This window comes from Megascapheus bottae, chromosome 6, assembly GCF_031878675.1.
Source record: "Megascapheus bottae isolate mThoBot1 chromosome 6, mThoBot2.hap1, whole genome shotgun sequence".
Classification (NCBI taxonomy): domain Eukaryota; kingdom Metazoa; phylum Chordata; class Mammalia; order Rodentia; family Geomyidae; genus Megascapheus; species Megascapheus bottae.
This window is the reverse complement of record NC_143514.1, coordinates 2,470,180-2,495,032: the sequence shown is the minus strand read 5'-3', so window position 1 is coordinate 2,495,032 and position 24,853 is coordinate 2,470,180. Positions and strand designations below refer to the sequence as shown.

General features: G+C 41.9%; 1 protein-coding gene across 1 annotated transcript in view; it reads right to left on the bottom strand.

Moving 5' to 3' along the window:
* Man1a2 (mannosidase alpha class 1A member 2) overlaps nt 1–23,253 on the bottom strand; it is a 74,666-nt gene extending 51,413 nt beyond the window's left edge. Inside the window, exons 1-3 of the mRNA XM_090334097.1 lie at nt 22,842–23,253; nt 11,559–11,814; nt 7,442–7,538 (exon numbers count right to left, since the gene is read on the bottom strand). Of these exons, the coding sequence (XP_090190223.1) occupies nt 7,442–7,538; nt 11,559–11,814; nt 22,842–23,143 (655 nt within the window). The 5' untranslated portion in view covers nt 23,144–23,253. The remainder of the gene's footprint in view (nt 1–7,441; nt 7,539–11,558; nt 11,815–22,841) is intronic.
* Between the last annotated feature and the right edge of the window lie 1,600 nt (nt 23,254–24,853).

Genomic DNA, 24,853 nt, shown 5'->3' with positions numbered 1-24,853 from the left:
TGAGTGGGATAGAGGTGTTATCTCAACAGAGCCATCTAATACCAAAATCAGATACTAAAACACTGAAACCAGGATGATCTTACTATTCCTTCTTTCCATTCTTCTTCCATTCTCCTTCCTATTTGGTAAAAACTGTTTGCTTCTGAGGACTTAAGCTATACACCTCAGTCCTCACACCCACACTCACACCCACATTTGTCCTTAATATATATGCCATTTTCTTATTCATATATTCCTAATGATTTCATCAGTCTATTAGGGAGGCTATTTTCCCACTAATACGGCAAACACTCCAAAACACTCTGATAAACTCTTAGCCTTCTCCCTCCCAGCTCCCTGCATGGAAGTATTGTCTAGAATGTTAGATCTGAAATATTACACACATAGGTGGGCACTGGTGGATCACACCTGTAATCCTAGCTACTTAAGAGGCTGAGCTCTGAGGACTGCAGCTCAAAGCAAATCTAAGCAGGAAAGTCCATGAGATTCTTTATCTCTCATTAACAACCAGAAAATCAGAAGTGGCACTATAGTTGAAAGTCATAGAGTACGCTAGCCTTGAGCAAAAGAGCTCAGGGACAGTGTCAGGCTGAGTTCAAACCCCACTACCAAGAAAAAAAAAATATATATATATATATAAAACATATAATTAGGTACATTGTATATATGTCACATATTATCTATACATGTTATATATAAATACCTTATGCTATGCTTGTGCCTCAGCTTTTTATTAAGATCAAGCTTTCTATTAAGATCGGCTTTATCAAGAATTTAATCATCCATACATTCCTATCTCTAGTACAAATTCTTAAATTCATTTGAGGGAGAGGAAGTGGGATTTGAACTCAGGGCCTAGTACTTCTGTGGTAAGCTCTCTACCACTCGGACCACCCAGCCAGTCTCTTTCTGCATCTGGTTATTTTCAAGATAGGATTATGCTTCATGCCCAAGCTGGCCTAGACCCAGATCCAATCTGTGCTTCCCTATGTGGCTGGGACGACAGGAATGCGCTGCTACACCAGTCAGTGTGCTTGGGAGGATAAGCAAGAGCCACCACACAGCTATAGACTGAGGTGAAGTACTGAGAACCTGCCTGCCTGAGGTGGCCTCGAATCTTGACCACCCCACCCCCCCCAATCTCTACCTTCCACGGAGACAGGATTGCAAGCTTCAGCCACTGCTTAAATTCATTTTTATTTTAAATCCTTAAGAGTACTATTTTGTTCTTACTTCAGTTCTTACAGTTATTATGTCCTATAGTTGTCTAATAATTTACTCCATCTCACCAGTGCACTTTTCAGTGAGGTACTAACTATTCAGACATTCATCTTGGTGCTATAGTCTCGGTTAGTTGTAAAAGACAGGTCTACACTATGAGCTCAGAGCTCAGGAAGGTAAGGACTCAAATATCACTATGATTGTTTAAATTGGTAACCTAAGATTTACACTGGTTAAAAAAAAAAAAAGAAAGAAAAAGAAAGGGCAGAGAGTTTGAGTTTGGCCTAGTGGCAGAATATTTGCCTAGCATGCATGAAGACCCAGGTTCGATTCCTCAGTACCACATACATAGGAAAAAAAAAAAAAAAGGTGGAAGTGGTGCTGTGGCCAAAGTGGTAAAGCCCACTTGAGAAAGCCCAGGGACAGTGCTCAGACCCTGAGTTCAAGCCCCAGGACTAGCAAAAAAAAAAGTAGCCAGGTGTGGTGGCTCACACCTGTAATCCTAGCTACTCAGGAGGCTGAGATCTGAGGATCAAGGTACAAAGACAGCCCAGGCACTAAAGACAGACTCTTATCTCTAAGTAACCACTAGAAAAATGGAAGTGGGGCTGTGGGCTCCAGGGGGCAGGGTGGTAGCCTTGAGTTTAAGAGCTCAGGGACAACACCCAGGCCCAGAGTTCAAGTGCCACAATCGAATGAGAAAGGAAGGGAGGGAAGGGAGGAGGGACCTAAAACTGAAACCTAAAATTATTCTTGGGAGTTAAGGAAGCAGCAAAATATGACCAAGTATAGCATGTAAGACATGAATAAGGAATTGTCATGGGGAGGCGGGAGCATGGCCTCGTGGTAGAGTGCTTGCCTAACATGCAGCACCTCTGGGTTCAATTTGTGGGTACCACATACACAGAAAAAGCCAGAAGTGGTGCTGTGCCTCAGGTGGTAGAGATCTAGCCTTGAGAAAGCTCAAAGACACTATACTACCTATGCCCTCAGTTCATGCACCAGGACTGGCCAAAAAAAATCATCATGGAGCCAGGAGTTTGGCCTAGTGGTAGAGTGCTTGCCTAGCATATACGAAGACTCAGACTTAATTCCTTGGTACCACATACATAGAAAAAGTTGAGTGGTGTTGTGGCTCAAGTGATAGAGCTCTTGGCTTGAGAAAGCTAAAGGACAATGCAGGCCTGAGTTCAAGCCCTGGGTCTGGAAAAAAAAAAGTCATGGGAATCAATGAAAAGGATCTCCTAAGTTTCAAATTTTACTTTTTTATCAGAACAAATGAAAATAACTGAATTCAAAATTCTATTAAAGAAGTAAGAAAAAGGATAAACAACAACAAAGTAGAACTAGAAAAAATCTAAAGGCAGAAATTAATAAACTAGAAGAAAATTATCAAAATTATAAATTCAAGAGATGGACTTATGAAAACAAAAATTGTCAAGGATACAAAACAAAGAAAAATGCAACAAGAGATAAAGATACTGAAACTATAAGCCCGTTTTATTATTTCCACTATCAATTTCAAATTGGAATCTTTCTAAAAGATTATGACTTATGAAAGCAATTGGGAATCTAAATAAATGAACTGAAAAACAGAAGAAACTAAGAAGTTCTCAAAGAGCTTAACACCACAACAGTATCACATTCACCAGTAACTGATGGCTCAGGCTTGTAATCCCAACTGCTCAGGAGATGGAGATCTGAGAATTGTGGTTCTAAGTCAGTCCCGGCAAGAAAGTCCATGAGACCCTTATCTCCAAATAAACACAAAAAAGCCACAAGTCGAGTTGTGCCTCAAGTGGTAAAGCACTAGTTTCAAGCACAAAATCTCACGGAGAGTGCCCAGCCTCAAGATTGGCACACACACAAAAAAGTACCACATTCTGGAGTAAATGCACATTCATAAACATGCACATGCACACACACGCGACACACACACACACACACACACACACACACACACACACACGCACACGCGCGCGCGCGCACACGCACACACACACACACACACACACACACTCACACACACATGCCTTTTTCTTTTTTTGGTCAGTCATGATGCTTGAACTCTGGGCCTGGGCGCTGTCCCTGAGCTCTTCAGCTCAAGGCTACCCCTCTACCACTTGAGCCACAGCACTGCTCCAGTTTTCTGGTGGTTAACTGGAAATAAGAGTCTCACAGACTCTGGTACCCAGGCTGTCTTTGAACCACCATCTTCTTATCTAAGCCTCCTGAGTAGCTAGGATTACAGGTGTGAGCCACTGGTACCCAGAGAGAATATATATTTCAAGATATACATTTTTTCTCTCTCTCCGTGTCTCTCCCTTTCTATATATATTATTCTAATATATCAATACCTGTATCCATACCTGTATCGATATATTAGAATATACATATAATGAATAAATTCTACCTCAATTTTAAGGTTGATAAGTCCTGTTCTGCATAAACTTTTATATAATGTAGGAAATATGAAATTAAAACTCTATAAATTTGTGGATCACTGATGAAAACACCTTAGTCTGGTCTCATTGAGAATCACAGTCATAGCTGGGTGAATTCCTAGGCTATGTAGGTTTGTTCTACAAGAAACTAACAAACTGTTTTCCAGGTCATACCCATTATAACAGTACATGCCCCCCCTCCAACCTGGCAACAATGTACAGAACTCTTGTTATTTTACCATTTTGATCAACATTGGTGAGTCATATTTTATACATTTTAATGGATAGTCATAGTAAAGTCTGGTATGAATTTAGATTTTCCTGATTATTAATTATGATCTTATTGATCTACTCATTCCTTCTTTAGTAGGGAATTCTTTATTTTATTAATGTCTCCAGAGCAAAAAAGTTTTCATATTTATTAAGCTTATCTTTTTTTCTTAGTTGATGGCGTTTTTTTATTTAAAAAGTATATTCCTGTATAACCTTAAGGTCACATGAGTATGCTCAAATGTTTTCTGCTGCAAGTTTTATATTTTTAGTTCTGTGTTTAGAAACCATTTCTAGTAAACTCTTACATACAGTGTTGAAGAGTCAAGTTTCAAGTTCCGTTATTGGTGCACATGAATATCCAGTTAAATGGCACCATTTCTTGGAGACTCTCCTTTGCCCACTGGATATTTCAACATCTTGGTTGAAAAATCAGTTACGCCTAGACACATAGTCTGCTTGCACTGTTCTCCACTAAGCTTATTGTCTATCTTCTCTGTACTTTCATGGTAGTTTTTCAATCACCTTATCAACTATAACAAAGCCACCCAGCATTGGAATTGCTTTCAATATAAATATGTTTTTGTATTTACATATGTATTACATATAAATATATAATTGAGAGAATACTGATTGTTCAACAATATTTAGTATTCTAACTCAAAATTTCCACATGGAATCTCTCTCTGTTTATGTAAATCCTTTTAATTTTTCCTGATAACAACTTAAGATTTTCAGTGTCTATTCTGCATATACTTTTGTCAAATTCTTTTACATACAGCTCATACTACTACAGGTACAGATACTATTAAAAGTGTCATTTTTAAGTGTATTGGCAACTATTTATTACTAGTATATAAAATTAAAATTGATCTGGGCACAGTGGTTCACGCCTGTTAATCCTAGCTACTCAGGAGGCTGAGATCTGAGGATCGCAATTCAAAGTCGGCCCAGACACTAAAGAATGTGAGACTCTTATCACCAATTAACCTCTAGAAAGTGAGATTGTAGCTCAAGGAACGGGTGATAACCTTGAGCTGAAGAGCTCAGGGACAGCACCCAGGCCCAGATCCACCAAAAAAAAAAAAAAGCTTTTGTACAGTTCACTTTTAAGTGATAGCTAGGCGGTCCTTGGTAGTCACTGATTTCTTGTCAAAAAGCAATTTTCTTCTACCACAGTACCTCTCAAACTTAGGAGAAATGACTTTTTAAGGTAACAACAAACAAACTTTAAGAGAAATCATAGTATAAGAAAATTTCTTCTCAACATGAGAAGGGATATCAATGTGTGAGAAGTAATGTACCTCTGCACCTACTACCTGGTGAATGTAAGTGTAACCTCTCTATACATTACACCCACAATAAAAAAATTTAATTAAATTAAAACCTGTACATCATGAAAAAAAATTTCTTCTATAATATCACAGGAATGGTGATGGTAGATTCTAATTACTAATAAAGCTGCGTGATAAATATAGGTGCCTTCCTCCACTGAAACATTCCGATCTACACCTAAAAAGACCTACCATGGGGCTGGGAGTTTGGCCTAGTGGTTAAAGTGCTTGCCTAGCATGCATGAAGACCCAGGTTCGATTCCTCGGCACCACATACATACAAAAAAGCCGGAAGTGGTGCTGAGGCTCAAGTGGTAGAGCTCTAGCCTTGAGAAAATCCAAGGACAGTGCTCAGGCCCTGAGCTCAAGCCCAGGACTGGCAAAAAAAAAAAAAGATCTACCATGGCAATAATCATCATCATCATCATCGAAATAGGTATCTACCACACACAATAATAAGCACTAATGGAAAATGGAGGAAGCAGGGAGGATCACAAAGACTAGCTTAGCAAGTCTTAGCTGTGTGTTCAATAAGATGTGTTCAGTGAAACTGGGAATTTTTAACAAGTGAGGTCTGTGTGAGGTCTCCACACAAACACACTTCAATTTTCCTTCATTTTAGAATAAGTTTAAATTTTTTCTTAGGAACAATGAATATATAACATAATCTCAATTTATCAACCAAATCACCTTTTCTTTTTTAAATGTACAGAGCACTAGATTTTCCTCCCATCCTTTCTTTCCTCCTCCATAATGTATCACAAATGGCATTATCTTGGAGAAAAGTTAAAATAGGTACCCTACTTTCCTGACATCAAAAACAAAAAAGCAGGAGAAAAGTAAAGCTTTCAAATACTCAAGTAAATTACTAACCAGAGGATTGGGTCAAAAAACAGAATTCAACCAATTGTTTCCATATATAAGAGCTCAAGAAATCAACCCATCCAAAGCTAATAAGCCAATCGTTAATTGGCAAAAGAGCTAAGGAGAGACTTCTCAGAAGAATGACCAAGAAACACATGAGAAAATGCTCCTCATCCCTGGCCACAGAGGAAAGCAAATTAAAACAACTCTGAGATTCCATCTCACCCCAGGTAGAGTGGCTACCATCCTAAATTCTAACCACAAATGTTGGTGGGGATGGGGGTGAAAAGGAACCCACACGCATTCTCCATGGAAATGTAAACTAGTAAAACCACTCTGGACAGCAGTCTGGAATTTCCTCAAAAAACTAAACATTCCACTCCTGGGCATCTACCCAGAACACATCATGAGCCAAGACACCGTGAAGACACCTGCACACCCATGTTCACTGTGGCACTGTTCACAACAGCCAAATTGTGGAGATGGGCCAGAGGCCCTACAACAGATGAGTGGATCCAAAAATGTGATACGTGTGCAGAATGGGATTTTACACAGCCATTACAAAGAATATTATGCCATTTGCATGGAAATGGATGAACCTAGAACAAATCATATATGGCATATATGTTTTTCACTCCTATGTGAAAGCTAGATCTAAAATACACAGGGACATGATACACAGAACTCTAGGCATTCACACACAGTGAGACCAAAGGAGGACATTGTTAGGAAAGGGTCACATAGGCACAAAGCCTATGTGCATCTCGTCATATAAAATAATATTTATCAAAATGAACTCCAGGAAATGAAACAAGAGGCTTTTATTCTTTGTGGCTGCCTTTCTTTCCTTTTCATCTTGTTTATTTCTCTGACTTCAGTTAGGGAAGGAAGGGCACAGAACTGGAGAGACAAAGGATGAACAAATGCAGCCATGGAACCCACTGGTCACTATGTTGAAAATGAACTCTACAATTTATGGGTACGGGGAAGGAAAAACTGGAACAGGGGCTGAGGGAAAGGGTGACACTATCCAAAAAGAAATATACTCTTTACCTGACTTATGTAAATGTAACCCCTCTGTACCTCACCTTTATAAGCAAAAATGAAAATTTTAAAAAAGAAAAATTAACTACATCACTATGCAACCCAAAGCAACTAGAAATCTTTATATGCTTGCACAAAACCTGATGCTTTAAATCACAGTGCCATAGATAGAACAAAGCGTTTTTAAAAGGTGTGGTTTTAAAAGATGGGAGTCAGGAAAAAAAAAAACAAAACAGAATCAGCAATCAGACACTGGAAACTTACCAAATATGTTTGTGGAATGCCCCTTCCGTGCAATAGGTCGGAGTTCATTGTGTCCCCATCCATATGTCCTATAATTATCCCACGCATGTTTCATCATCTGAGAAGAGAAATACAACAGTCCCTCATGTACATGATTCAGGCTATATTTTTATGTTTCATGTAATTCCGGGTTTAGTTACTATATCCTTCTCCATTCTTCTAGGTCTCTTGTATTAGCATATTGTTCAATTAACACTTACATCGGTGTGAAAATCTCATTCCACACAACAGAACAAATGAAGTGTAATTGGCAAGTTATCTCCAGGGGTAGGGGAACAAGGGACTGATTTGGTTGTCTTTTAAAAACCATCAGTCTTGTTGGCAACCACTCCTCTACCTTCACGGTGATGACAGTGCTGTCAGGGAAGGAGCTTGCTCTACCACCAGTAATTCACTCTACTTACAACAGCATTCTTTTCCCTTCAAGTACAGATCAAAAAACTTCAAGTCTGTTGTAGAGGCTCAAAGGTGGTACATTTGGTACCAAGGAGTCATGGCGGTGTCCCAGCTAAACTTACTTATTTTATTTGGGTGTTAGGGAAGTGCTGAGATTTGAACTTGGAGCCTGCTCAGTGATGCTCAATCACTTGAGCTACACCCTCAGCCAACTTTTACTTTAAAGGGAAAAAAAAATAAAAACCCAAGATAGGTGGAAGCATTTGGCCACAAATTGTTGTCAATCACTATCCAAAGACAAAGTGACTGGGAACATGTGATTCAAGTAAAGACAGCAAAATCCTTTCAGAAATATTAATATGGACATTAGGATAAAAAGGGACTCTCGTTTTGTGTTCTCAAGATTTATGTAATATGTAAGAATATAATACAAGAGTTGATAATAGCTAGTTTTTTTCCTAAAATGGAAAAACTTAACAGAAGAAAAAGAGACAGATAAATAACATATTACTGACAATTACACCTTCAAACTCGGATTCAGTCAAGCCTGAAGTCCTAGTTTAGAGCCATTAAGCAAATGTATACTTTAGTGTCAGTTATTTTGAACTGGTTTCTTATAAACCAAGGAGTTCAGAAAGATATAGCAGGGGAGTGTTTAATTATATATCAGCTGAATATTATATAATAGCAGACCATAGTGTAACAAACATCAATTTATTTTATAACATACTATTCATTAAAACATTTCCTTACAGCTTTTTGTTTTGGGGGGCTTTGTTTTGTTTTGTTTTTTGGCAACCAGAATTAATCAGATACCAAAACCAGGCCAAAAAGAAAAGAAAAGTCTAGGCCATGGGGCCAGAAGCATGGCCTAATGGTAGAGCACTTGCCTAGCATGCATGAAGCCCTGGGTTCAATTCCTCAGTACCACATACACAGAAAAAGCCGGAAGTGGTGCTGTGGCTCAAGTGGTAGAGTGCTAGCCTTTAGGAAAGCCCAAGGACAGTGTTCAACCCTGAGTCCAAGCCTCAGGAAAGGCAAAAAACAAAAAAAAAAACTCTAGGCCAATATATTCTAAGTACACAAACACATACTTCTTTTTTAAAAAATTATCAAAATGGAAAGACCTCGTGCAGTTCCACCTGGAATAGAAGAGTAGTTCAACATTTACAAGCCAATCAATATAACTCATCAGGTTAACATGATAAAAGGAGAAAACATGTAATTAGACAAAAATATGGACAAAACATTTGAAAAAGTTCAACAACCACTCATAATAAAACTATTCCTAATAAACCACAACTACAAGGAACAGCTTCAACCTAAACAGTAAAGGATTAAATGCTTATTAACCTCTAAAGTCAAGAACAATCAAGGCAGGTGCCATAGCCCAAACAGAAAAGACCCTGTGATACTCTTATCTCTGATTAACCACTCCAAAACTGGAAGCAAAACTCAAAGTGGTAGAGTGGTAGGCTGAACAAAAGACAATGCCAGGACTCTTGTGTTCAAGACCCACAACCAACCAAAAAAAAAGAAAGAAAGAAAAGAGCAACCAAGTACATCATTCTCACCATTTCACTCAAATACTGCACTGGAAGGCCACTGTACTAAGACAAGAAAAGGCAATAGTAAATGTACTTCTATTCATAGAGGATCAGACAGAATAAAAGAAAAACCTCATATGACCTACAAAAAAAGCTAGCAGAAAAAGTAAATGACTTTAGCAACATGACAGGATACCAGCTCAGCAAACTTACACCAGATGTATATCTATAAACTAAATGCTATGATTCCTTTCAGTAAATCACTGAGCCTGAGGGTTGCCTTGGGGTCCACTGAAATATACACAGTATCCATCAAAACTGTATGTAGAGAAGGAAGCACTCAAAAAATGAATATGGCATATAAAAGTCAGGTAACTAGAAGAAAAAAAAATCCATCAATTTTTCCCAAACCCAGTCCAAGGGAAATATATTTATCTGTCTGTAGATAGAGTGTAGCTCTATTCTGAATGCACCAACATTAAGAATTTATAATAATTTAGAAGGCCAGGCTTAAAACATCTGCTAAGCCTTCTATACTCAGCAATAGAGGATAAACAAATAGATACCTGACTATCTGAATTAAATTTAGTATCTTATATAATAAACAAGCCTTTTAAAATATTATTGTTATTACACTTTTGACAAAATCTCTTGTAAAAAGTACAACTACAAACTCTACCCAGAATTACCAAGAGTTCTAATTAAGAAAGTGCAACTCAATCACAAGACTTTCTGCCCATTTCTGCTTTAGTTATTTGGCCTTTAGTTATAGTGGCTGGCTTCAGACCTCAAATCCTCCCAATGTCTGCCTCAAAATTAGCGGGGAGGAAGTGGTGCTGTGGCTCAGTGGTAAGAGTGCTAGCCTCAACAAGAGCTCAGGAACAGTGACCAGGCCAGAGTTCAAGCTCCAGGACCAAAAAAAAAAAAAAAAACACTGGGTGCAGTGGTTCACACATGTAATCCCAGCTACTCAGGAGGCTAAGATCTGAGGAGCCAGCCCAGGCATGAGAGTCCATGAGACTTTTTTCTTCAATTAACCACTAGAAAACCGGAAGTGGCATTATGGTTCAAGGGGCAGAGCGGTAGTCTTGAGCTGAAGAGCTCAGGGACAGTGCACAATAAAACAAAGAGGGGGGAGGGGATAGGAGGAGTTTGGCTTAGTGGTAGAGTGCTTGCCTAGCATGCACAAAGATCTGGGTTCAATTCCTCAGTACCATATACATAGAAAAAGCCAGAAATGGTGCTGTGAGCCACAAGAACAGTGAGCCCAAGAACAGTGCTCAGGCTGTGAGATCAAGCCCAGGACTGGGGAAAAAAAAAAAAAAATCTTAGGCTAGCCATCAACGGCTCATACCCGTCATCCCAGCTATTCTGAAGGCTGAGATCTGAGGATTTTGACTAGAAGCCAGGGGAGCAGAAAAGTCATGTGAGACTCTCTCATCTCTAATTAAGCACAAAAAAATAAATAAATAAAATAAAATCCTGAAAACACTAGCCAGGATTACCAGCTTTGGCATTGCTAATAACTTTTTGGATCATATTTATGGGAAGATCTATTTAATATCTAACAGAGTCCCTTGTAGCCAAATATTTAAATTTCTTATTCAATGATAAATTATAAATTAACTCTACATTATTTATAAAATAAAATCTGCATTGCAAAAGATCTCTAGCAATATGAGTGATAGTACCATCAAAACAATCTTACAAATTTCTCAATAAATTCATTATGATCAATATTAAGAAAGAGATAGAACTCTAGCCCTTTCTGTAAACCTAAAACCAGAATTGCAAGTATAACCCAAGAATAAATAAGAATGAAATGAAAGTATGACAGCGTAGCTAGAAGCCAGTGACTCATACTTACAGTTCTAACTATTCAGGAAGCTGAGAGCCAGCCCAAAGAGAAAAGTCTATGAAATTCCATCTCCAAAATAACCAACTAAAAGTCAGGCATATCTCAAATGGTAGAATGCCAGCCAAGCAAGCAAAGACAAAGTAAGGCTGAGTTGGAAGCTTGGTACCAGCCAAAAAAATAAAAATATATATACAGTACATAGATATATAAATATACTTTTACATAAAGTCCAACACACACACCTGAAACACCTCCATATCACAATTCTGTTTATTACCTCTTTGATTTTTTCCCTTTTTTTTCTTATGTCAGTATCTTCTGGGTCTCCACCATTGATTCCCACGAGGTTTGGAACAGGAACTGGTGGCAGTGGCTTATTCTCCTTTGTCTTCAGTTCCTGAAGTATCTTATTTTTCTCTGTCTGAATTTCTGCATGGATTTCCTCTCTTGACTTCCTTAATTTCTCTTTTGCTTCTTCCAGGGCCTTCTCATGATCTGCTCTAATTTTATTTCTCAGACGTTCTTCTTCTTCCCTAGTAGAAATGAAGGGGGGGAAAAAGATTGGTAGAAGCAGGCTTTCCTAAGAACATCAAGCTTCAAATTTCCTTTAAACTCAGACTCTCTCCAACTAGACCTGGCAGTAGTTTCCTAACTTGGCCATTAAAAGGTAATAATCAGCCAGGCACTAATGGCTGACACCTGTAATCCTAGCTACTTAGGAGCCTGGGATCTGAAGATCATGGTTCAGAGGAAGCCAGGGTAGGAAAGTCCATGAGATTTTTATTTCTAGTAAACTACCCAAAAAAGCCAGGGCCAGGAGCATAGCCTAATGCTTGCCTAGCATACACAAAGCCCTAGGTTCTATTCCTTGATACCATATACTCAGAAAAAGCCGGAAGTGGCACTGTGACTCAAGTGACAGAGCAAAAAAGTGTCCAAGGACCTAGGTGAGGTGGCTCATGCTTGTAATCCTGGCTACTCAGAAGGCTGAGATCTGAGGATTGTGGTTCAAAGCCAGAACATGGGGTTGTGGCTCTGGGGTAGGGTGGTAGCCCTGAGCTGAAGAGCTCAGGGACAGCATCCAGGCCAAGAGTTCAAGCTCCATGACCCACAAACAAAAAAAGGAAAGGAAAGGAAGAAAAGAAAAGAAAAAATGAAAGAAGGAAGAAAGTGTCCAAGGACAGTGCTCAGGCCCTGAGTTCAGGCCCCAGGACTAGGGAAAAAAAACAAACAAACCAGAAGTAGAACAAGTAGTAGAGGGTTAGTCCTGAGCAAAAGAAGCTCAAGGATGGCACCCAGGTTCTGAGTTCAAACCTCAGGACTTATCACCAATACAGAACAACAAAAGGTAATTACTAGCAGTATGAACAACTCAGCCTTGCCCAAAAAACAGGGTAAGCTAACTTGGATGAGAAAGAAAATGAAACCTCTATGTTGAGGATGAAATACTACATGATACAGAGAGAAGAAGCTAGAAATAAAGTCCAATTTCAGGACTAAATGAGAAAATGTCAACCAATAACTTATGAATAAACCCAGAACACTGAAGAGGCCAGTGAAAGGCTAGAGAGAAGAACAAGTGAAATGCAGAATTAAGAGCAGGAAATACCAGAGAAGCAAACACAAAAATCAACAAACAAACCTAGAGCCAAAGAAAGAAGAAATAATTTTTCATTTATAGAGCATGAGACATGGTGTTAAAATTTGTAAACAACCTAGATTTCCCAGTGCAAAGGCTGATATGAGCATGTTACTACTGGAAACTTTCCAGAGCTCTTGACCAAAGCTCTACTTTAGTAAATCCAGGAAAATAAAAAAAAAGATTATTCTATGCTGGGCGAGCAGAGGACCCTTTATCCTCAACGCCTGAGACCACAAGCATCTCAAGAGTTCAGCTTATTGGATTTTGAAATCTGCATAGCTGTTACTAGTAGCATGTCTCTAATTCAAAAATCAATACATAGAAGAGCTTGGAATTAAGAAGGACTCGCCCAATTTTGAAGAACAAGGCAGAAGAAACAGTCAGAAGAACAGACCTTTCAAGATACCCTTATGAGACCAGAAGAGTAGCCTAGTGGTAGAGTGCTTGCCTAGCACATACAAAACCCTGGATTTGATTCCTGGGTACCACATACGCAGAAAAAAGCCAGAAATAGTGCTGTGGCTCAAGTGCTAGAGCTTTAGCCTTGAGCAAAAAGTGTCCAAGGACAGTGCCCAGGCCCTGAGTTCAAGCCCCAGGACATGCACAAAATAAAATAAAGATACCTTCATGAAATCAGCATGCTTTTCCAACAGAAATACACCAAAGAACCAAGAGAACAAAAGAGAAAACTCGAAGCAATTCAGGAATACATGAAAAAAATGTTATATGGTGGAGATGGCATTACAAATCCATAAGAAAGTAAACAGAGGAAAAACTGCTTGTCCCTATGGGAAAACATCAACTCAGTCCTTCATTCATCACACACACACACACACACACACACACACACACACACACACACTACCAAGTACATTAAATCTCTATTTATGAAAAAAATGAAATTACTTGAAAATAAAGAGTAGGGGAAATGGTGGGAGGTGTTATTTTGATCAAGAGGCATTATACCTAAAAAGTGACATGTTAAACAAAACCCTTTTATACAACTACTTGAAGAAAACTATGAAAGGAAGCAGGGAGGGGAGGGGAAGGAAGGGAATGGAGGGGCAATATGAATGACATTAAAACTGAGAACTTCTAGCTGCCAGTGGCTCACGCCTATAATCCTAGCTACTCAGGAGCTGAGATCTGAGGATCAAGGTTCAAAACCAGCCCAGGCACAAAAGGACTCTTATCTCCAATTAACCTCTAGAAAACGGGAAGTGGATCTTGGCTCATGGGCAGGGCAGTAGCCTTGAGCTGAAGAGCTCAGGGACAGCTCCCAGGCGGAGTTCAAGCCCCATGACCTACAAAAAAAAAAAAAAACTTCTGAAAACTAAAGACAAATTATAAAAACAACAGCAACATACCCAGAATAAAAGAAATGTGGAACACAGAATGTGAGCAAGCAACTCACTTTTGTATGTGTGTGTAAAAGCACAACTGACCTGGGCATTGGGGGCCATGCCTGTAATTCTAGCTATTCAGGAGACTGAGATCTGAGAATCATGGCTCAGAGTTAGCCCAAGGAGTAAAGTCTTTTAGACTCTTATCTCCAATTAAGCATCAAGAAGCCAGAAGTAGAGCTGTGACTTCAGTGGTAGAACACCGTACAAAAAGTGAGAGTGCAAATGAACCCAACCCCTAGTACTGGCACAAAAACAAACCAAAAAAAGCACAAAGATCAGGTCAGTTGAAATTAAATCTGTCATCCTATTAAAATCTAACGATCATAAAAGCACCTTCCCTGGTTTATGACAGGCAGTGGAGCACAAACGGATATAAAATAGACATGTAGAATTATACTAAACCTCAATGTAGCACAATGTTGGGCCTATTTTTTTCCCCACATGCTAAGGTCTAGCTCCTGATTTAAATTAAAAAAAGGATCAAAATACTTGACCCTTACTTCCAATCAATATACCTAAATTACAGAAGTTGGTGAAACAGCTGTACTAGGAAAAACAAAATGGAAAAACTTACTTGAAGTCTCAAAAAATACCAATAATTTAAATGCTTATATTATATAGGCATCACATAGGTGAAGGTTAGTTATCTCTATGACCCCCAAGAGCTGGTTTCAGAGACGCTTTGACAAAACAATGGTATCAAAATTTGAATTTCAGGGGCCCAGAGAGCGGCCTAGTGGTAGAGTGCTCACCTACTATAAATGAAGGCCTCGGTTTAATTCCTCAGTTCCACATACATAGAAAAAGCCAGAAGTGGTGCTGTGACTCAAGTGGCAGAATTCTAGCCCTGAGAAAGCCCAAGGACAGTGCTCAAGCCTTGAGTTCAAGCCCCAGGACTGGCAAAAAAAAAAAAAAAAATTAATCTACTATAATATTCTCCAGTAACCCCAAATACTTAACATAATGCTTAATATAAATACACTCCTTGAATAAATAAATAGGACCTTTTATTGCTATTGCTGTTATAAAGATGAGTATAATTCTTTTGGGACAATGTCATCCTTGCCTTTGTTCTCTTCATTTTTTTCCTCCCATCCCTGCCCACAAATTGTACAGTTCATTTTCATTTTCAATATAGTTTCTGAGTACCACTACTACATTTGTCCTCCCTCTGTCCCTTCATTTTTGTGCCCAGGACACATGTACGCATGCCTGGGGATTCAACCCTCAGCCAGGGCACTGTCCATGAGTTTGTTTTCGCTCAAGGCTAGCATTCTTCCAGTTCAATCACAGTTCCACTTCAGGCTTTTGTTTTTTTTTTTCTTTGTAGTTTATTGGAAATAAGAGTCTCACAGACTTTCATGCCTGGGCTGGCTTTGAACTGTTATACTCAGATCTCAACCTCCTGAGTAGTTAGGATTCCAGGCATGAGCTAACAGCACCCAGCTTAATGTCACCAATAATTTCAATGATAATGTCAAAATCACTAAGGAGAGGCCTAGCAATAGACAGACAGGCAGATAAAATCGAGGTTGAGCATACAACAGACAAAGGCCTCAGATCTAAAAAAACTTAATCTCTCCATAACAACTCTTCAAAGGAAGAGCCATCCTATTAAAAGGTGGGCTAAAGACTTAAAGAAGAAATAAGAATGACCTTTAGACACATGAAGAAATGCTCAACATCTCTGGCCATACAAGAAATACAAATCAAAACAACTCTGAGATTCCACCTTACTCCAGTTAGAATGGCCATTATCAAGAAATATAATAACAACAGATGCTGGAGGGGATGTGGCCAAGAGGGATCACTACTATACTGTTGGTGCGAGTGTAAACTCATTCAACCACTATGGAAAGCAGTATGGCAATTCCGCAAAAGACTAAACATAGAGCTCCCCATGACCCAGCAATTCCACTATTTGGCATTTACCCAAACATCCAGAAACAAGGACATACTAAATCCAGTAGCACAACGATGTTCAGTACAGCACTATTTGCCATAGTGAAGATATGGAACCAACCCAGATGCCCCTCAGTAGATGACTGGATCAACAAGATATGGTATTTATACACAATGGAATTCTATGCTGCCATCAGAAAGAATGACATTGCCCCATTTGTAAGGAAATAGAAAGACTTGGAAAAAATCATATTAAGTGAAGTAAGCCAGACCCAAAGGAACATAGGCTCAATGGTTTCCCTCATTTGTAATAATTACTACACAGCCAGGACTCTCCTAGCAGAGGATTACAATAGTGCAAAACCTAGAAACATAAGGTCATATAGGATGAGACTAAATGAAAGGATCTCCAGGATATGGAAACAAGAGCTTTATCTTGTGTGATTGTTGTTCTTAATGTACTGTGTTATTTCTCTTCTCTTTTGTTGCCCTTTAGTTAATCTCACCTTGTTACTGTATCTGACTTTGTTACCTGGTATATTGTATAGACATTTATTTGATCATTTGAAATAGCAAAGGGAAGGAGGAAAACAAGATAACTGGGAGGGGTTGGGGGGAGGGAAATGGGAACAAAAACATGAGAATGGGTACAATGTGTGAGAAGTAATGCACCTACTATCTGGTGAAAGTAACTGTAACCCCTCTATACAATAAAATAAATAAACAAATGAATAAATAAGAGTTCTAAAAGCCCTCAAAAAAATAGAAGTTGAGTTTATAAATATGAAAATTTCCAATAACAAAACAATAACCTGAACCTTATGATCTCTAGATTACTTAATTTCCCTTTAAAAAAAATTTTTTTGTACACCTTGTCCCAAGAAGAGTTCTGTTAAGATATGTAGAAGAACAGAATAGTTTCAATGGCATTTATGAATATTAAGGTCAGAAAATGTCTTAAAGAAAACTGCTTCAGGTGTAGTAAGAGACTTCACAAATTCGCCAGGAGCCAATGGCTCATACCTATAAATCCTCACTACTTAGGAGACTGAGATCTGAAGATTGAGGTTCAAAGCCAGACTGAGTAAGAAAGTCTATGAGATTCTTATATCCAAATAACCACGAGAAAACCAGAAGTAGAGCTGTGGCTCCAAGTAGCAGAGCGCTACCCTTGAACAAAAAAGTTCAGAGACAGCGCCTAGGCCCTGAGTTCCAAGCCCCACAATCAACAAAGAAAGAGGAAAAAAAAAAAGAGCTTTCACAAGGCCTGAAACCTCGATTACTCAAGGAACATTTCTCCACCTCAATACCTTAGATAACCTTAGAAAAAGTATGACTGTTAATGGAATTCAAAACAATGTCTGGAGGGTGACATTGCCTAAAAAGAAAGAAACTCATCACCTGGCTTATGAAATGGTAACCTTTCTGGTATGCCCCCTTAATAATAACAAAAAAAATTCAATGACATCTGAAAATACTTTTATAAATATATCCAACTATTCTCAGACTGTTATATAAAATATTTGATATTATATTTCTACACTAGTAAGAAACAAGAACATCTAAAAGTTATTTCATCCACTTCCACTTCTCAATTCAATACATTTCATATATAATCATATTTAAATTTTAGTTATTTCTAAACTGATTTAATCCCTTAGTTTTATGTATAGTAACTCTAATTTCTATTTAGTAGAACGCATTTTATCTTCATGGTATTTGTGCTATGTGAACTTAATTACCACAGAGTCCTAAGTTCCTTATTTCACAAATTACTTAAATTTCATGTGCATAAACGGTAAAAAAAAAAATGATCCTATCATTTGTTTCATAAATAAGGACATTAAGGAGGACAAAGAACTGAAATAGCTTATCTAAATACACATCAACAGAGGGCAAAACCAAAACTAAAGGTCCTAGAGAACTCTTTCTTAAATGTTCTACTAAAAAAGTTTCTTTTAAATATACCAATATGTCTTCATCTAGACATGTGATAGTCCCACACAGGTCACTGGAAAGAATGCCCTTGGAAAGAGATTTTTCTTTATGATAAATCTTAAAACCCAGTGTGAATAATAAATCGCCAGTACAGATTTCATTACAACATGTTCTAACACTGAAAATGTTCCAACAAAAATTCAGAGACAGTCAAAATAAACTTCTGACAGAATATGCACAACTAGAGAAAATGATTTTCTTGGCCAAGGAATAAAACCAGTCCAAACCATGTTTATTTTTTTTATCATTTTAAGCAAGCATACGTTTGCCCAATTAAAAATTATTCAACACGTAATACTGATTTCCAGTAGATACTTCTTTATGCTCAACTTTCCAATTTTAAGTATGATCTAAATTCTGTAGTACCTATAATAATGAGATTAGTAATATCTCCTTTACACATTTGATAAGAAGATTACATATGAAAAAACATATTTACATTCTCTATTGCTTTCTTCTTTCTTCTGAAGGATAAACTCATTGTGGGGTATGCCATATATTTTATTTTCAGGAATAAGTTTATCTTAGAGAGGGCTAATATGATTTCTAACCTGTATTTTCATTAAAGACTGTCTACTTTTCAGCCTTTGAAGCCTCTCTCTCTACTTCCTGGCATCATGATTATTCCACAGCTTGTGGAGTCTCTCACTTTGCCATGGACATTTATTCAGCAAGAATATGCTTTTATTAAGGACCAAATGTACTGCAGACATTGGAAATACAAAACAAAATATAAATATATAGTCATTTGCCCTCAAGGAGTCTCTCCTATTGGGAGAAAGAGATAAGTAAGCAAATGATTGCAAAATCCTTTAAATATGGGATAACAAATAATACATAAGAAATACATATTTTTAATTTAAAGACCTCCTAATGGGCAAGGCATCAGTGTAATCCTAGCTATTCCAAAGACTCAGCTTTGGGATCTGGTTCAAAGCCAGCCTAAGACAGACAAATCTAAGTGATGTTTGGCTCTAACCAGTAAAAAGCCAGAAACAGAGCTAATGGGCTCAAGTGGTAGAGCACCAGCCTTTAATGAAAAAGGTAAGCAAGTGCACGAGGCCCTGAGTTCAAGCTCAGTACCAGCACACACGTATATGCATGCATACGCATGCATACACACGCATACATGCATACACACACACACACACACACAGATACAAAATGTTAGCTGTGTGCCAGTGGCTAACACTTATAATCCTAGCTACTTAGGAGGATGGGCCAACAGCTCACCTGATTCCAAGAATCATTATTTGAGGTCAGCCGGGAAGGGGAGGGGGGTGTTCATAGCCATGAAAAAGCTGGTGATAGAGCACCAGCCAGTGTGAGGTCTTGAGTTCAAACCCAAGACTACAAAAACGTGTCATTCAGTGAGCAGTCCTCAAAGCAGCCTCTTCTAGATTATTGTAATACTTGTTAAAGGGACAGAAAATTATTTAAATGAAAAACAAAAAGCTTCAGAGACTATCCAACGGGCAGCCCTCAGGAAGTAAAAGGGGAAGAACTCTTCACTCTTCACCTGCCCGTAATCGTATCTGGTCCTCACTTCAAGAAACAAAAGAATGCCCTAAACTCCTCCCAGGTCCTATTGCTCCAGATCTTGGAGACTCAATGGTCCAGCCCCATGAGAAGCAGGAACAGACACCTCCACAGAGACGTCCATGCAGCTAGGGCAATGCACAGCTTCTCCTTTCCCTTTCCACACTGTGTGTGCATATACATGTGCCATTACTGCAGCTCAAACGCAGAATCTCACATTCTCAACTGACTCTTTCAATCAAGACAGGTGCTGTAACCCTTGAGCCATGGCTTTTGGTGGTTAATTGGAAATGAGAATCGCACAGACTTTTCTGCCCAGTATGGCTTCCAACTGTGGTCCCCAGATTTCATTCTCCTTCTCCTTAATAGCTAGGATTCCAGGCACGAGCCACCTGCTGGCCTTTCGAAATTCTTACCTGTTTAACTGGCTACATTCCATTGCACAGCACCTTTTAGAGGGTCTTAAAAGTAGGACAAACAAGACAAAACGACTAAATGACTGCCCATTCTGACAAAATCTATACTTAGATTTTGAACTGTGTAAAAGACATATTCCAGAATGAAAACAGTTGAGACTACCGAAGATGCTGGCATCAGCAGAACAGAGTAAAATAGTGGAAGAGCTGTACAGATCAACTTATTCTCAAGCCATAGAGAAGAAAAGGGAATCCACTCAATACTATTATCCAAAGACCAAACAACAATACAACCAAGACATCTACACCAGTCTGCAGCTGGCAAACATTAAATATGAACAGGTATTACTATTTCACAAAAGTAAAGAAAGTGAGAAAAACAGCCATGAGCCAAATGAGAAGGAACATATTACAAGAGAAAATGAACAGTCAACAGACTTAATAAAACAACAAAATTGATCCCTACGCCCAACCCCTAGAGCAGAAAGCCTTAAGAATTGGATAAGGAGCAGAGCATGATCATACACAACTATAATCCTAGCATGTATAGGCTCAGACAGGAAAATCACCAAGTTTGAGATCAGCCTGAGCTACAAGCACAGACTTTTACTAAAACAAGAGAAAGAACAGAAGGAGAGGCATAGAAGGAGAATCTAATGTGTAAAGATGGTGAGAAAACTGAAACTAATTTAAAATCTGCAATTTCAAAATAAAATTGTGAAATTTAAAATCTACTCTTGTACAAAAAAAATGGGATGTATGTATACATATGTGTGTGTGTGAGTGTGTATAAACATACACACTCACACACACACCAATTATGATCTGAAGAACCTGGGAAACTCTAAGGCACACTGAAACGTGGCCCAGGAAATTTCAAGCGCAGCAGAACCGACACGCCTAGTGGCTACCAGGCCGGCCAATGCAGGCTTACAGGAATACTGAACAGGATGTAACTAATGTACAGAGCAAACATTCAACTTTAGGGCCTTCTTACTTCAAGCCTGTTTTTTTTTCCCCACTTTTAGGAAACTATCAGAGGTAAACATTCTTGATCCCAAGTATTCAATTCAGACAAAATCCTGACTGAAGTGGTTGTTCACTCTGTTTACTTACCTGACACTCTGGGTGTTTTAGAATGGGGGAGCACAGGCAGCTGCTGGCAAATCCCACCTGTTATCATCTGAAAATAGACACTCAAGAGTGTGGCCCTAGTTTCACTCTTCATAGAAGACAGAAAGTCAGAATTGTGTGTGAAGTCTTCTCATTTGTGAATGCTAGCAACCAATCCAAACTTCTCTCACTTATTTTTCCCCCCATGCCTGTCCTGGAGCTTGAACTCACGGCCTGGGCACTGTCCCAGAGCTTTTTTGCCCAAGGCTGGCATTCTATCATTTAAGCCACTGTTCCACTTCCAGCTTTTTGCTGGTTAACTGGAGATGAGAGTCTCATGGGCATTCCCTCCTGGACTGACTTCAAACTTTGACCCCTCAGATCTCAGCCTCCTGTGGCGTGAGCTACAGCCAATTTCAGTTACTTCTGTAAGGAGACGCACCCAGCTACTGTCCAAGTCCCACTGTATCTTGGGGCTCTACTTTCTGCCTTGACCAATTCTCCCTGCCCTCCATCACTTCACTTAGCCATGATTTACTCAATGTTTCTGGGTCATAGGGAAGGGCCTCGGTTCTCCTGTTCCACTGCGTTCTACATGACAGGTGACTCCATCGCAACCTCTCTGAAAGATCCAATCAAAAAGCATCAACTACATAATAAATTAAGTAGGTTAAGAAAAAGAAAACACAGCTCTCATTACAGCCATTCATTTGTCCAATGTAGGCTAGCATTTGAACGGAAGCTTATTCAAAATCCTCGTGCTTGATCAAAGTTAAAATTGAGTTCAAGCATATAATTACTATTTACAGCCAAAAATTACCTTAAGAAACAATATAAGTAGATGTTTTAAAAGTCCAACTATTTTCCAAACTCTTTTGAGTAATACATCCACCCCTCCAATGACCAAACTCCAAGAGAAAAGGCTTGATATAATCCACTTATTACATCAAAAGAATCTGAGCAAGTTTTAAGGGGAAAAAAAAAATACCCTAAAATTTCAGCTCTAAGATTGACAAAGCGAGTGACTTTGGTTTCAACTTAAGTGATGCCACATGGAACATCAGCTCACATAGACAAATGATGAGTTCCCGTGCAGAATCCTTGCTGTGCATCCAAACAGCCACAACCCACCCCTGGGAGCTGAACTGCAGGCTGCTGAGGGAGAGCCCCCTGGGTGGGAGAAAAAAAAAAATCCTAGTTTCAATGCATTGACTGGTGACCACACGCTCTTCCTAAATGCACACGCAGCATATGTCACTATTTGCACAGCTCCACTCCCCAGGTCCACACACCTGCCACCTCTGAACGTATTTCTCCCACAGAAAGTGAAGGGACTGGACTTGGGGTGTGATTCTAGCTGTCCTCCCAGTGTAGGTAGGGTACGACTGCCAGCCCGTTGTGGGCCAACAACTCTCACCAACCCTTACGTGTAGCAGCAGCGAGACAGACAGACAGACGGACAGTGAGACGGACAACAGACACCGACTGATGACACCGCCTCACCTCGCTGCGACCCGTACGAGCCCCACGTGAAATCTACAAACCTGTGTCTGTGTTCATCCGGCCCGTGGATCAGGAAGACTCCGGGGTGTTTGGCCCCTTTGCCGGCATCCACGTGAGGAATCAGCACGTCTTCCAGACCCAGATCAAAGCGTTTGTGTTTGGAGGAGTCTGGGAGGAAGAAGAATGCCCCAAAACACAGCGTGATGAAGGCACTGAGAATCAGAAGAAGAATGAACTTCTCGGAAAGTCTCAGGGTGGCCCTGTGGTGCGGGAAGGAGGGCGGCCCCAGGCTCAGAGGCGGTATCCTTCGTCCAGACAGGGGCAGCAGGGCCGGGGTGGTCATGGTGGGGCTCCGGCAGCACCCTTTCACGTTCTCATCTTACAGCTCGCGGACGCGGGGCCCCCAACGCCTTCCACCCCTCGGCGAGCCAGGATCGACTCGGCTCACGTCCTCCCGGTGGTGATTTCTGGAGCGGGGCGCCTCCTCCGCGCCCTCCGGTTACACCCGCAGACCTGGGCGGCCCCCCGGCCGCGGCCGCCCGGCCATCGGCTCCCGGCGCCTCTCGGCGGGCGGTCGTTCGGTCCCCGCCTCGGTCCTAGGCGCGGACCCGGCGAGCCAGGCTGCGGCAGAGCCGCAAGGCGGCCGCCTCCATTCCCGCACCCCGAGCGGGAGGTGCTCTGCCCGGTCTCCCGCCGCACGCCGGGCCCCGGCGGGTCCGAGGGGTGGAGGACGCGGCCCCGAGGCCTCCGCGGCGGCGGGGGGAAGGGGACCCCGGGTCCGCCGGCCTCCGCCACGGGGAGGTCGCTCAGCCCGCCGCGCCGGGAAACCGGGCGACGCGAAGCCGGGGGAGAGGCGGCCGCACTGGCGATCGGCCGCCCCGCGACGCTCGGCGGGGCCCGCGGCTCGGACGCTCGACGGCGGGAACGCAGGACGGCCGGGTCCCCAACGCCGCGGCCCGGAGAACCGCCGGAGCTGCCGCCGCGCGGGTGTCAGCGAGCGGAACTTCCTCCTGCGGCGGCCGCGGGGCGGGGCGGGGCGGGCCGGCCGGCCGGGCGGGCGGCGCGGGCGGGGCGGGCGGGGCGGCGTGCGCAGGGCGGGGGGACGCGGGGCGGGGCTCCGCGCGCGGGGCGGGGCGTGGAGGCTCCGGGCCGCCCCGCTCGGCTCCTCCCCGACCTGCTCCTCACCGCCCCCTCAGGTGCTCGCGGCGGCGGGATGCAAGCCAGGCCGCGCGGCCCTGCTCCTTCCTCGCCCCGCCCCAGCCGGGGGAGCAGAGGTCGGCGGCAGCGCGGGCTGCGGCCTCCTCCGCCGTCCTAGGCCCGCGGGATGCGGGGACTGCGAGCGGCGCGGGCCGGCCTGCCGCCAGCCCGGCGACTGCGCGTCCCCGGGCGGCGGGGGCGAGTGCGTGCGCGCGCTCCGGGCCCCGCCGCCGGCCGAGGCTTCCGGAAGTGGCCGCGGTCGGGGGCGAGCGCGGGGGGTGGGGGGGCGGCGGGGGAGGCCGCGACGGCCGGCGCCGAGCGCTGGACCGGGGTCTCCGGCCTGCGGGCGGGTCGGCCCCGCCGGAGCCCGGTCCTGCAGCCGACAGGCGGTGTGCGGCGAGAGGCCGGCCGCTTCTCCCCGAGCCCAGGACTGCCCTTCCTGCTGGGATTCGGCCCCCAGCCGCGTCTGAGCACACTCCGCTGGTTCGGATGGGCCTTGGCCAGTCCTGGGCCTTGAACTCAGGGCCGGGCGGGGGGGGGGGGGGAACACCCTGTGCTTCCTGGCCACAGCGCCACTTCTGGCCCTTTAGGGGGTAATTGATTGGAGATGAAAGCCTCCTGGCCTTTCCTGCCCCGGCTGGCTTCGAACCTGGGTCCCCCGATCGCTGCCTCCTGCGTGGCGCGAGGCTCCAGCCACATTCTCTTTTCAGTGGTGGTTCGGTGCCAGTACTGCGACTTGCACTGACTCCCGGCTGTCCCTGGCTTCTTCCCGAAGGGTGGCACTCAGCGACTTGAGCCACACCTCCACTTGGGGCTCTTTGGAGGTCAATTGGGGAAGAGTCCCCCGGCCTCTTTT